Genomic DNA, 12,978 nt, shown 5'->3' with positions numbered 1-12,978 from the left:
GCTGTGTCACCTGGATTAAATCACCAAACTGTTCAAAGTCACAGTTTCTTCCTCCGAAAAATGCATATAGTGATGCTCATCTCCGAGGAGCAAAGTCAGACTAAATGCTGCTTATAAAACATTTAGCATGTGGTAGGCACTTAACTACTTTCTGTAAACAGTCCCTGTTGTACTCAGTGCAAGATTTGCACTAACTCTGTTCTTTAAATATTTTACCACTTTTACGTATTCACGTATTTATTGAGCGCACGCAGCGTGCAGGCTCTGTACTAAGCACTGAGCTGCAGTGCTGAGCAAGGCATACACAGATTCTCTCCTGAAGCTGTCAGCATGTCTGAGGAAATAAACTTCATTTAGCTATGAAGTGCCAAAACAGAAACATCTGAGAAGCTGGGTAACATTAATTTTCCCTTGGTCTTTTTTATCTCCTTAGGAAATTAAGCGTTAAGTCCATTACAAACCCTCGTTATCTGGACAGCCTGGGAAACCCATCAATGAACGGCCTGTACGATTTAGCTTTGGGCCCTGCGGATTCCAAGGAGGTGTGCTCCACCTGCGTGCAGGACTTCAACAGCTGCCCTGGCCACCTGGGCCACATTGAGCTTCCGCTTACAGTGTATAACCCTCTCCTCTTTGATGTACGTTCTGCCCTGGGCTGCCCTGCACAATTGGGTTTCAGAGCTGCTGGTGGGATTTGTGAGTGCCACTCCTGGCCTCACAAGAGGTTAGCTCGAAACGCAGAATTGAAGTGCTCTCTACCATGAGATTTAAAACCTTGAGGTGCCAGATCCCCGTAAATTCAACTTGGCCTGTAGCCCTAACTTAACAAATTTTGGTTTGATTCCAGTTGAAAAGAGCCACCGCCTGGCTCTGTTCACATAGGAGGAGAAAGCATTTGAATTCATCCTCTACACTTTATGCGTCAGGGGCTTCATGCCCTTTAGAAATCTAGGCGGAGCCTCCCTGGCAATAGAAGAACTTTTGGAGTTCTCCAGGGCTCCCTGAGCTCTTCTGATGGATTTGTAGGCTCTTGCTTGGTTTGCAAGATGAGCAAAGCCCTGAAGACAGACAGTGAGTTAAGAATGAACCTCCTGTGTAGAATCCTATTTGTGTATTTTCAGCTTTTCATGTCAGTTAGCCTAGCCTCCAGGATTTGTTTTAAACTCCACGGATGACAGTATACATGATTTTTCTTGTCTGTTAATTGTATTGAGGAAAGAGAATCATCTTGGTTAAATCCAGTAGTTAAACGTTAAATGTTTAAACTTAAGTTTGGTACTTATTTAAATACTTAATATTTTATATATTAAATATTTTATTTATTTTTTAAAGATTTTACTTTTAAGTAATCTCTGTACCCAACATGGGGCTTGAACTCACAACCCCAAGATCGAGAGTCACTCCACCTACTGAGCCAGCCAGGCATCATTCAAATATTGAATATTTTAAGTTAAGTATTTAAATACTGAAATTAGGATTCAGTACTTAGTTAAGTAATATGAAAGTAACTCTCTAATTCAGACCTAAAGTAAATTTCAACTTTTAAGAGATTAAAATGAAACCATAAGAAAAAATACAGAGGAGTGTTTATCTAGTTTATAGGGCCACAGAGACCTTTCCAGGTACATTGCAGGAAGTGGAATTCTCAAAGGAGTCAACTGGCTTCATAACAAAACTGAAGCACATTAAACATTACCTTGACGACTGTGTCTCTAATTATCCTGCTTTTTCTTTTTATCCCCTCTCTTCAGAAACTCTACCTGCTGCTCCGAGGCTCCTGCTTAAATTGTCACATGCTGACCTGCCCCCGGGCTGTGATTCACCTCTTAGTCTGCCAGCTGCGAGTTCTGGAAGTCGGGGCCCTGCAAGCCGTCTACGAGCTTGAGAGAATTCTAAACAGGGTAGGTGGGTGGTGGCCGTCGTGGCTGTCAGGCAAGCCAAAGCAGCTCAAAGCATAGCTGTTCGTGTGTGGTCCCTGAGACTTGTCATCCTAACGGTCACCAGAACTTTTGATCCTTATGTCTTCTCACTAGATACCAACAGCTCTGTGATTAGAAGTTATAAGAGAAATGGACGAAATGCTAATGAAAAGAACATCTTAATACCATTTTAGCCATCAGGGAGGTTTCTTTCTGGACCTAGGAGCCAGTGGAGGCTTACGCATTGCTTTGGATTATTCCATTTCTTTGGTCTGTTTAAATGTAGGATGTTTTAATGTGGAAAGTTGTTTTTCATGGTATTGACTTTTTTGAAGACTCAAGGCCAGTTGTCTCGTAGGATTTCTCACTCTCTGGATTTGTCTGATTATTTCCACTAGATTTCACATTTTGGTGAGAATACGACCCACACCGTATGGGATGTTTTGTGTCATTTCAGGAGGCACATGCTGTTAGGTTGTTTTATTATTGGTATTGCTAAGTTTGATTACTTGGATAAGATGGAGACTACCAAATCTATCATAGAGACAGTTTTCTCTTGACTATAAAAAAAATCCTTCAGAATTTCTGGTGCTATTAGAAGTATTTCATGTAAAATTCGTTTTCTGTCTGTAGATCAAAATATTACTGTGGCAAAAGTGTATCATTAATTCTAACATTTTACCTATAAATTCTTGTTGATTTTCAATATAATCCTATCATCTGGGAGTAATGGCAGTTTTGTTTCTTTCTAGTCATTACATGTTCTATTTCTTTTTCTTTATTTGGTGGCTAGGAGCCACACTGCTGTGTTGAAGGAGTAGCAGGCATCCTTGTTTCTTGTCACAAGGGAAACCTTTTATCTTTCCTTTCGACTTCCCTTTCTGGAATAATTCAGTCTTAAAGACATTTGGTGGGCAGAGCAGATAGAAGGCTACCCAGAGCTGTGGTCTTATGTCAGAACCCAAGCTAGATGAGACAAGCATGTGAGGCGAGAACATCCCTGTATGTGTGGGCAGCCCGACATGGAATATCAGAACTCACATAGGGTGAGGAAGATGTTCATTTAGGAATAAAAGCTCAGCGTAGGATGTGAGTGCCAGTCAAGTGAGAAGGTACTCATCCTGGATGGGCCAGTGAGGGATGTGAGCACCCACACAGGATGAGAAGGGTCCCACAAAAAGGGCTTAGAGTGGGTGGGACCCCAAGTTGAGTGAGAGAGAGCCATACATGGGTGGGGTGGCAGCCTTGTTGGAGAGGCTTTACATACAGGGAGGGGGACTGATCCAATAAGTACATATTTTAAAGATAAGGCAGGCCAGATTTCATACTGTTAGAGAAAGGAGTTACAAATACATGAAAGAGAAAAGGCCTGGAATTAATCCTATGGTCTTGGACTGTTTGGTTTGATTCAGTACATAATAATGCATGCACATGCACATGTAAGCACACGTGATTTCCAGCGAACAGAGCCAAAAAAGTTAACCCAAAGTCTCTTATCCTAGAGAGAAGGATTTCCTTAAAACTTTACCCAGAGTAAGTTCTGTTTTTTTCTAGATGTTGGTCCATTTCATTGAAAGTTTCAGATCTGTTGGTATAAAATTATTCACGATGCTTACTACCCTAAAACTTTTCTTTAGTAAACCGTACACAGAGAAATACATTAATCATATAGTCTAACAAATAGTTACAAAACACCATCACCTGTGTGGTCACCTTCATTGTCAAGATATTGTCCCCAGAAGCCCCATCTCTTTCCCCTGTCCTGTGTGCTTTTTGACAGGTTTTTCTTTTTCTTCATCTTTTTTTTTTTTTTAATTCTTGGTAGGAATAATTGGAGGCGTAGGATGGGACTGCATTCCTCAGAGAGGATGCCAGTTGCTTCTGCCATGTGCACGGTGGTCTGGGACCATCGTAGGCCTCAAAGCTGAGGGCTCTCTAGGCTGCCCAGGCATTTGGAATCCAGGCTGTAGTTCTGTCTCAGGCCCAGCCTGGTTCCTAAGGGTGTAACCAGCTTCCTGTGTTTGTGGGGTGGAATTCTGTCCTTGAACTTACTCCAGGCTTTGATTTCTGTCCCCTTCATCATTTGAGGCCTCTAAGTTCAAAATGAGTGAGTTGGAAAATGCGCCCAAAGTTAGGACTACCGCATTGTGCAGCTCCAGGGAGTGTCGCGGAAGTGTGTCCTTGCCTTCTGCAGGGGGACACAACCACACTGAGGGCCACCCTGGAGCTGTGCAGAGCCACAGCCCTGCACCAGAGCAAGCATGGCCCTGTGCTGTGCGGCCTCCTAAATTCCTGGCTTCTCTTCAGTTCAGTCTGCCAGTGTTCCTCACTGTCCTGTCAGCTCTTCAGAGCTTTTAATTTTTTTTTTTTTTTTTTAATACCATGTCCTATCTTGGTTCTTTTCATTTTCTGGTTTGGTTTGAATAACCTAGCTCACATTATTGGAAGCAGGATATTCTTTGATTTTTTTTGTTATTTATTTATTTAACAGCAGTGTTGCCTCACTGTTTTGTAAAGGCAGCACAGTGTGAAGTTTCCTTCCCTTCTCTTGAACTCAACTCTTCCACCCCGTGGAGAGGCTGGCCCCGTGATGCTGCAATCAGATGCTTGCTTGTTTCGATAGTATGGTTTTCCCCTTTGTTTTTCAGTTTCTAGAAGAAAATGCTGATCCTACTGCCTTCGAAATTCAGGAAGAGTTAGAACAATATACAGCCAGTATTGTACAGAACAATCTTTTGGGATCCCACGGAGCACATGTGAGTTATCCCTTTTCCTAGAACACCTGGGTTTTGGTATAATTATCACAGTACCCTCTGCACTGTCATTTGTGTATACTTCTTGCTTCCCAGGGCAGACCTGGGTTTGAATCCCAGCCTTGCCTCTTAGAGGCCTGTGACATTGTAAGTTACATTGCTGTCCCTGAGCCTCTGTGTCCTCTTGTTTAATGTCTGCCTGCAGGAGTGATGAGAGGATTCGATGAAATTAGGTGGTTTAAGTACAGTGTCCAGCAAGGTTGTGGTATACGGTCTTATTTTTAGAGTGGTGTCTGTGTTCTTTTCTTCTTTCTCTCTCCAACACTGTAAACCATCGCTACCCTCTCACCCACCCCCCAGCCCTACAGCACCTGGGTAACTATTAATTCATTCAACAGATGAACGAATGGCATAGGTAATCAACCTGTACTCATCTTTCAAGTACTAATCTTAAAATCTAACTTCCCTTATGCCCAAGTTTCACAACCAAGATTCTGATTTAATTGGTCTAGGGTAGAATTCTAGTGAAGTTACAAAAGCTCCCAGGGAAAAGTATCATTTGCAGCCAGGCTCAGTCCCCTTCATGTAGCTTACTGTGGATGTGCCTTTCTGAAGGAGGCAGCAGGGACCGTATACTAGCCGCATCTAGAGAGATTTGTTTTAAGTTAACTGGCATTTATTGAGGACTTACTGTATTCCAGGGCTCCCTCCTCCACATCCCCTCGCATTCACAATCTTTTAGTAACAGCTTGGTGAGGTGGTTAGTTTTATTCCTATGTATGGATGAGGAAATTTAAGGCTTAAAGAAATCACTCTGTAATTGGTAGAGTTTGGCTATATTAGGGTTCTGTGGAAAATGTTTAAGAAAGAGGATAGTTTTTTTTAAAAAAAGGTAAGAATCATAACATGAATATATGCTCTAGGGTTCTTCAAATGGTACTGCAAGGTTTTATGCCCTTTCTCAACAGGTGAAAAATGTTTGTGAGAGCAGGAGCAAACTCATTGCTTCCTTCTGGAAGGCACATATGAGTGCTAAGCGATGTCCCCACTGCAAGTGAGTTCTGAGCTCTTGCCTTTCTCTTTCCCCAGAAGCCTCTGGCCAGTCACTCACAGCTGTTACTCAATATGTTGTTGAGGTTTTTCTCTCCTCAGTCACAACTCTTCTTATACATAGGACTGGACGGTCAGTCATCCGAAAGGAGCACAACAGCAAACTGACCATCACATATCCAGCCATGGTGCACAGGAAAGCTGACCAGAAGGACACAGAGCCTCTGGGTAAGCAGGCTGGGAGGTCTTTGGCCACATTTCACAGGTGTGGCCATCAGATGTGTCTTGAACCTTGGGAATACCTGGTCGTTACCACATGTTTCTATCCTGCGTGTTTGTGGCGGGCTAGCAGAGAGGCAGTGTCCAGGCCTTTTCCAGTTGGAGGGGACCCAGGTTAGTGCTCATCCCTGGCCTGTCATGCAGAACTGACAGGCTGAGCTACATTATGAGGAAGTGCGCCATGGGCCGAATGAGGTGCATCTTTCCTTAGGCAGTCATTTTCCTGGAAGATTTTTGAGGAAGAAGAAATCTACTTGACAGATATTTAGAATCATTTCATTGTCAATTAAGTGTGGATTTATTTTGAAGTAAAGTGTAAAAATAATGTAGGTGAGTTTTAAAGGAAAACTGAACATTCAGAACATTAGCGCCTCCTACAGGCTACTTCTGGCTGTGCACTCAGATTCCTGGAGTAGAATGTCCCCTACTCCATTCTGCTCTGCGGTTGGGGTACTTGGGAAAACATTTGAGTGACTTAGTACTTCTACTTTTACATTTTATTTTTTTTAAATATTTTTATTTATTTCTAGGAGAGAGAGAGAGAGACAGCGTGAACAGGGGAGGGTCAGAGAGAGAGGGAGTCACAGACTGAAACAGGCTCCAGGCTCTGAGCTGGCAGTCAGCACAGAGCCTGACACGGGGCTTGAACCCATGAACCGCGAGATCATGACCTAAGCAAAAGTCGGATGCTTAACCAACTAAGGCACCCAGGCGCCCCTACATTTTCTTTATATAAAAAAAATTTTTTTTTTAATTTTTTAACGTTTATTTATTTTTGAGACAGAGAAACAGAGCATGAGCTGGGGAGGGGCAGAGAGTGAGGGAGACTCAGAATCCGAAACAGGCTCCAGGCCCTGAGCTGTCAGCACAGAGCCCAATGCAGGGCTTGAACCCACAGACTGCAAGATCATGACCTGAGCCGAAGTCGGACACTTAACCAACTGAGCCACCCAGGTGCCCCTATAAAAATTTTTTTGAGTATAGTTGACACAATGTTGTATTACTTTCAAGTGTATAACTGGTGCTTTGATAAGTTTATACATTATGCTGTGTTCATGGCAAGTATAGTTACCATCTGTCACTAATCATCACTGTTAGAGTATCATTGACTGTATTCCATATGCTGTCCCTTTTATTACTGTGACTTACTCATTCCATAACTGGAAACCTGTATCTGCTTCACCTATTTTGCTCATCTCCCCTCCGTTTTGGCAACCATCAGTTCTCTGTATTTATAGTTCTGATTCCTTTTGTTTATTCATTTTTGTCTAGATTCCACCTGATGAGTAAAAACATGTGGTATTTACTTTTCTCAATCTGACTTATTTTACTAAGCATAATACCGTCTTGGTCTATCCATGTTGTTGCAAATGGCTCACTCTCATCCTTTTTATGGCTGCATGCTATTCCACTGTATATCTCTTCACCACATCTTCCTTAATCCATTCATCTATAGATGGACCCTTCAGTTGCTTTTGTATCTTGGGTATTGTAAATAACAATGCAATAAGCTTGGGAGTGTGTATATTTTTTCAAATTAGTAGGTTTTTTTTCTTTCTTTTTATTATTGTTAAATACCCATTAGTAGAATTACTGAGTCATGGTGTATGTATGTATGTATTTATTTATTTATTTTGAGAGAGAGAGAGTGCACACAAGTGCAAGTGTGTGCAGGCAGGGTGGGACAGAGGAAGAGGGAAGGAGAGAGTATTAAGTAAGCTCCATGCTCAGCCCAGAGCCAGACACGGGGCTCAATCATGACCATGCGATCGTGACCTGAGCCAAAACCAAAAGTCAACCACTGAGCCACCCAGGACCTGGTATTTTTATTTTTAATTTTTAAAGGAGTCTTCATGCTCGTTACCACAGTAACTGTAACAACTTACATTCCCACCAACAGGGTACAAGGGTTCTTTCTTCTCTACATCCTTGGCAATACTTGTTAGTGCTTGTCATTCTGATAGGTGTGAGGTGATAGCTCATCTGTGCTTTTGATTTGCATTTCTCTGACGAAGAGTGATGTTAAGCATCTTTTCGTGAGTCTGTGGTATCTGCATATCTTCTCCTTTTTTATTTTTGTAGCCACAGGATTGTTTAAACATGTTTTTCTGTGTTTTCTTTTGAGGTGGTGAAGATTAGATAAGCTCTTCCATTTTAAGAACCAAGACCAGTGCCTGCTACCTATAGTTGTACAGTTTATGCTCTATAGATGTTAACTGCTCGTTTTCGTGATGCAGTCAGTGTGCCAGGATGGAAAAAGCATAACCTGTGACTGATACTCTGCTATTTATGCTGAGTGGCTTAGGGAGGGTCACTTCCTGGAGCTTTATTTTCAGCTGTGTACAGTGGCAAGAACAAAACTTCTGGCCCACGGTTGAGATTTCATGAGTGAAAGTCCATAGCATATTGTTATTAAACCTTATTCCAGAGCTTGAGAATATGGTATAGGTAGGGAAATAAGTTCTATTCTTAGAGATGCATAATTTTTTATATTAAGGACTGTGTGGCAAGGATTCAAGTAAATAACTATCCTGGTCCATTTGGGCTGCTGTAACAAAAATATCATAGATTGGGTGGCGTATAAACAGTAAACATTTATTTTTCACATGGCTTGAGGCTAGGAAGTTCAAGCTTTTGGTGGCAAATTTGGCTGGCAAGTTTAGTGTCTGGTGAGGGCCTGCTTCCTCATTGACAGCCGTCTTCTCTCTGTAGCCTCACATGGCAGAAAGGGCAAGGGAGCCCTCTGGGGTCTTTTTATAAGGGCACCCATCCTGGACATGTGGGTGGCACAGTCGTTAAGCATCTGACTTCGACTTGAGTCATGATCTTATAGTTCATGGGTTCGAGTCCCACATTAGGTGAGCCTAAGCCCCGCTTCAGGTGAGCACAAGCTCCCTGTGAGCCCCACTTGTCTCTTTCTCTGCCCCTTATCCTTTGTGGGATTTTCTCTCTCTCTCCTTTGTCTGCCCTCTCTCGTGCCCTCTCTCTCTCTTTAAAAAAAAAAAGCCAGTCATGAGAGTCTGCTCTTACAACTTAATCACCTCAAAGTCCTCGTTTCCAACACCATCACATGGGTGCGATTAAGATTTTAATACGTGAAACTTGAGGGGACACAGATTTTCAGACCTTTTATTTTACACCAATTTTAGGCTTACAGAAGAATTGCACAGATAGTATAGAGAGTTCCTGTTTGCTCTTTATTTAGTGTGCCCTAAAGTAACATCTCGGATCACCAGGGTATACTGTCCAAACTAAGAAATTAACTTTGGTACACTACTGTTAACTGATTTACAGACTTAATTTGAATTTCTCCAGTTTTTCCAGTGATGTCCTTTTTATGTTCCAGGATCCAATCCAAGGTGCCACACTGCATTTAGAAAGCCTGTTTAATTTTGTTTAATGGTTAACAGTTAACCACAAAGGTGGCTTTTCCTATCTTTTATATAAGCAGCCCTTGAAACCATTTTTGAGGTGGGGAATTGCTTTTCTAGCTCTTAGGATGCCATAGAAAATGTTCATGGATTGAAAATGAAGATAGTCAGCATTCCAAAAGATAACTGTTTCTTTGGAGCAAACATCTAGCAGTTAAGGAGCCTTCCGTTGCCTTTACCAAATGTATTCTTCTAAAGGAATCTTTCACTGCAGCTATGAGAATATGGTGGTGTCACCTAAAATTCTGTGCCGACTGTAGTTTTCAGTGGTTCCAGGATTGGGGTTTTAGTATTCAGCAAACATTTATTCATTGGGCACTCAGCCTCATGCCAAAGACTGTGCTTATGGCTGAGCACAGTGTCAAGGTGGAGACCATGTGCCCTCTGCTCTCAAAAGAGGCTGCAGGTGACACAGGTCCATAAGTCCAGGGAGCGGGCGGTATGGACGTGAGCATTCTGCACAAGGGTTCCTGACCAAGGGGAGCCAACCTGTGAGACCTGTGCTTCTGTGGTTGCTACTAGTAGTAGTGATCCCACCAGGAGCACTAAAGCTTGTAAAATTTTCACATGTTCCAGAACACTCCTCTGAGCCCCATGATGCACATTAGCATTTTAAAATGAGAATCCTTATAGCCAAAACATTCCACCATGATCCAGTCTTCCTCAAGTTACTTGACCTTCCAACCTCTCTGTCACGTAGCAGCCCTTACAGCTGAATGAAACCCACATTAGGGCTGTTCTGAAACTCCATCCAAGCAGAAATCACTTTCCAAGTTGTACAAGTGTCATGTGAGAATGGTTCAGCCCATGTGAGGAGGTAACATCCCATAGATTTCTTCTGACTCTAAGATCCTGTGAACGAATAACCCTAATTCTAGTTGGCCTTCCCAGCAATAAAACTGCAGTGGGGTATGTCATGTACTGGTAGCTACTGGGACAGGAGCGGGTGAGTACTGCCAAGTTCAACTAATCTTCCTCGGCCCTTCAAACCTGTTTAGTAGGAGAGGAAGTTCAGATAGTCTTTTTCAGAAATGCCCACAAGTTGTTTAGCTTAATGGAATCTGTGTTTTCCCACTGAATATATATAGCTTTCTAATGCTGTGGTTACCCCTGGAAGGTCAAAAGCTCTCTTCATTGCATACCCACACTTCCTTCAATTGCATTAACTGATTGAAATGTTTGCTTTTATAGGAATCAAAATTTTAAATGTGTGGACTCCTCGACCTAGCAGTTATACTTTCACGACTTTTAAGAATTAGACGTACCCACAGTATTAAATAGTTTAAAATAGGAAATGACTTAAATGCCTATTAAGAGACACTAGTTAAATTATGTTGCACCTATTAATTGTTATCCAAGATCCAGGTTTCCTATTGCTGTAAAAACTTGTGATGACATATCCTCTGCAGATGGTAAAGAATCTTATTTGGAGAATTGGAGGTGGAATGAAGTTGGATTTTACAAGTGTAGAAAAGGCAAAAGAGTGGGGTTTATAAGCATAGGTTGTTGGAGGATGTTTTGAATACGTATATTTGAGCCAGTGACTATTTAGTATCTGCTGTGTGCTAGACATTGTGTCAGATGCTAGGACCACAGACAAGACAGAGTTACTGTGCTGATAAGTACATAAAGAGGGAAAATTGAATAATGTCTAATTTCAGTCAGTGTATCTCAGAAGAGGTTAATAGTTCTGAAACTAAAAGGTCCATAATTATTATTATTATTATGGCCCTCCATAATTATCTAAGTACCTAGAGCCCTAGTTCCTGAATGACAGCACCAAGTTTGATTTTCTGACTTCCTCTGGGTATAGCTGATGGATAGATAGTATCCCAGGGTACTCTTGTGTAATCTGAGAAACCCAAATCAATCTCCGTGTACCTGCATATTTGTAAGAAGGAATTGAATATACCTTTTCCCATAAAAATGATGATACTAACTTATCTCTAATTCAGTTTCTGTGAATCTTCCTGGTAAAGCCATGTGCATAAAATTCTTTATCATAGTATAACTTAAAATAGTACAAAAACTGGGGTCAACTGTAGATGTCCAACTGTAAGAGTATGGTCAGGTCATTAGGGAGCATCCTCTCAGTGGCATATGCAGAAATGTTCACAAGATGGTACTAACTGAGCAAAGCATGGTACAGAATAAGTCCACACTTAAGATTACAGTTATCTTAGACACTATATAAACCAAAGGACTGGAAAAAATATATAGTAGTGACAATGTGATGGAATGGTGTGTGATTTATTTTTCTTTTGCTCTATTGGTTTTATGAAATAGTTATATTGTTTCCATTACTTTAGAAATTAGGTTAAGGGGGAAAGAAATCCAGAGCTGAGAGTAAGCTATCCTAGAGATTGATTTCTGTGGTCAAATTGCAGGCTTGGCAGGGTGAGGAGAAAGCATTGATAAATCCCATTATAGAAGAGTGCCTGTTACTGATTTATTGTGCTTTAATCCCCCCTCCTGGCTCCAGGAATTGAGGATGCTCAGATGGGAAAACGAGGGTACCTGACACCCACCAGCGCCCGAGAACATCTCATTGCCCTTTGGAAGAATGAAGGTGCTGTATCAACCTAAAGAAATAGAAATAAGTTTCTAGGCTTATTTATCCGGCCTTATTATTTTTATTTTTTCCAAGCTCTGATAATTGCAGATCTCTCCTGAAATCAATTCATAGGTTTAGAGCTGTCTTCAGGGTACATTGTCATTGATGCATTAGACAATTGGCAAGAACCATGAACTTGACAATTATGGTACCTGAACCTGGTCATTAAATGATAGCTATGGGTGGGCCTTGCTTAATACAGTTTGACAGATTTCTATGAGGTACAGCTTATTTTACTTTATTTTAAGTGCCTGTAACTTTTAGAGAATTCTGAGGGAATTCTTCTTATGATTCAAAAACTGAACTGTAATATGTCTTTTTTAAATTAGGGTCTCTCTATGTTTTAATATCCTACAAAAGGGAAAGTCTTCCATTCCTTTTGCCCGTATAACAAAAGCTAGGCAGTATATTCGAGCCACCATGTCCTCACCCTCTGAGAGTGCCCTTGTTTTGGAACACTGAATGCAACTCTGTGGAATGATAAACACTTGGAATGTTGCTGAACGGATAAGTGATGTCAGGGAAAAAAAAGAGTACTTTTAGTTACTATGATCATTTCTGTAGTAGGCCCTAACACTTTTATTTGTTCTGGATTTTACATTTTTTTTTTAATAATTTAATTTTTTATTTAAGAAATTTTTTAAATATTTTATTTATTTCTGAGAGAGAGAGAGACAGCGTGAGCAGGGGAGGGTCATAGACAGAGGGAGATACAGAATCCGAAACAGTCTCTAGGCTCTGAGCTAGCTGTCAGCACAGAGCCCAATGCGGGGCTCAAACCCATGAACTGTGAGATCATGACCAGAGCCAAAGTCGGACGTTTAACCGGCTGAGGCACCCAGGCGCCCTGGTTTTTTTTTTTTTTTCCAAATATTTTTAAATATTTATTTTTGAGGGGGAGAGAGAGAGACAGCATGAGCAGGGAAGAGGCA

General features: G+C 41.4%; 1 protein-coding gene across 1 annotated transcript in view; it reads left to right on the top strand.

Annotated features, from left to right (window-relative positions):
* The window catches only part of POLR1A (RNA polymerase I subunit A), a 74,334-nt gene that overhangs the window by 2,983 nt on the left and 58,373 nt on the right, over window positions 1-12,978 (top strand). The window contains exons 2-7 of the mRNA XM_077766663.1: window positions 434-638; window positions 1,752-1,901; window positions 4,568-4,675; window positions 5,641-5,726; window positions 5,847-5,950; window positions 11,915-12,001. Coding sequence (XP_077622789.1) covers window positions 434-638; window positions 1,752-1,901; window positions 4,568-4,675; window positions 5,641-5,726; window positions 5,847-5,950; window positions 11,915-12,001 — 740 coding nt within the window. The remainder of the gene's footprint in view (window positions 1-433; window positions 639-1,751; window positions 1,902-4,567; window positions 4,676-5,640; window positions 5,727-5,846; window positions 5,951-11,914; window positions 12,002-12,978) is intronic.

Source organism: Crocuta crocuta, unplaced genomic scaffold (assembly GCF_008692635.1).
Source record: "Crocuta crocuta isolate KB4526 unplaced genomic scaffold, BGI_CrCroc_1.0 scaffold275, whole genome shotgun sequence".
NCBI lineage: Eukaryota > Metazoa > Chordata > Mammalia > Carnivora > Hyaenidae > Crocuta > Crocuta crocuta.
The sequence above is the reverse complement of the archived record's forward strand: the minus strand, read 5'-3'. Positions and strand labels throughout refer to the sequence as shown.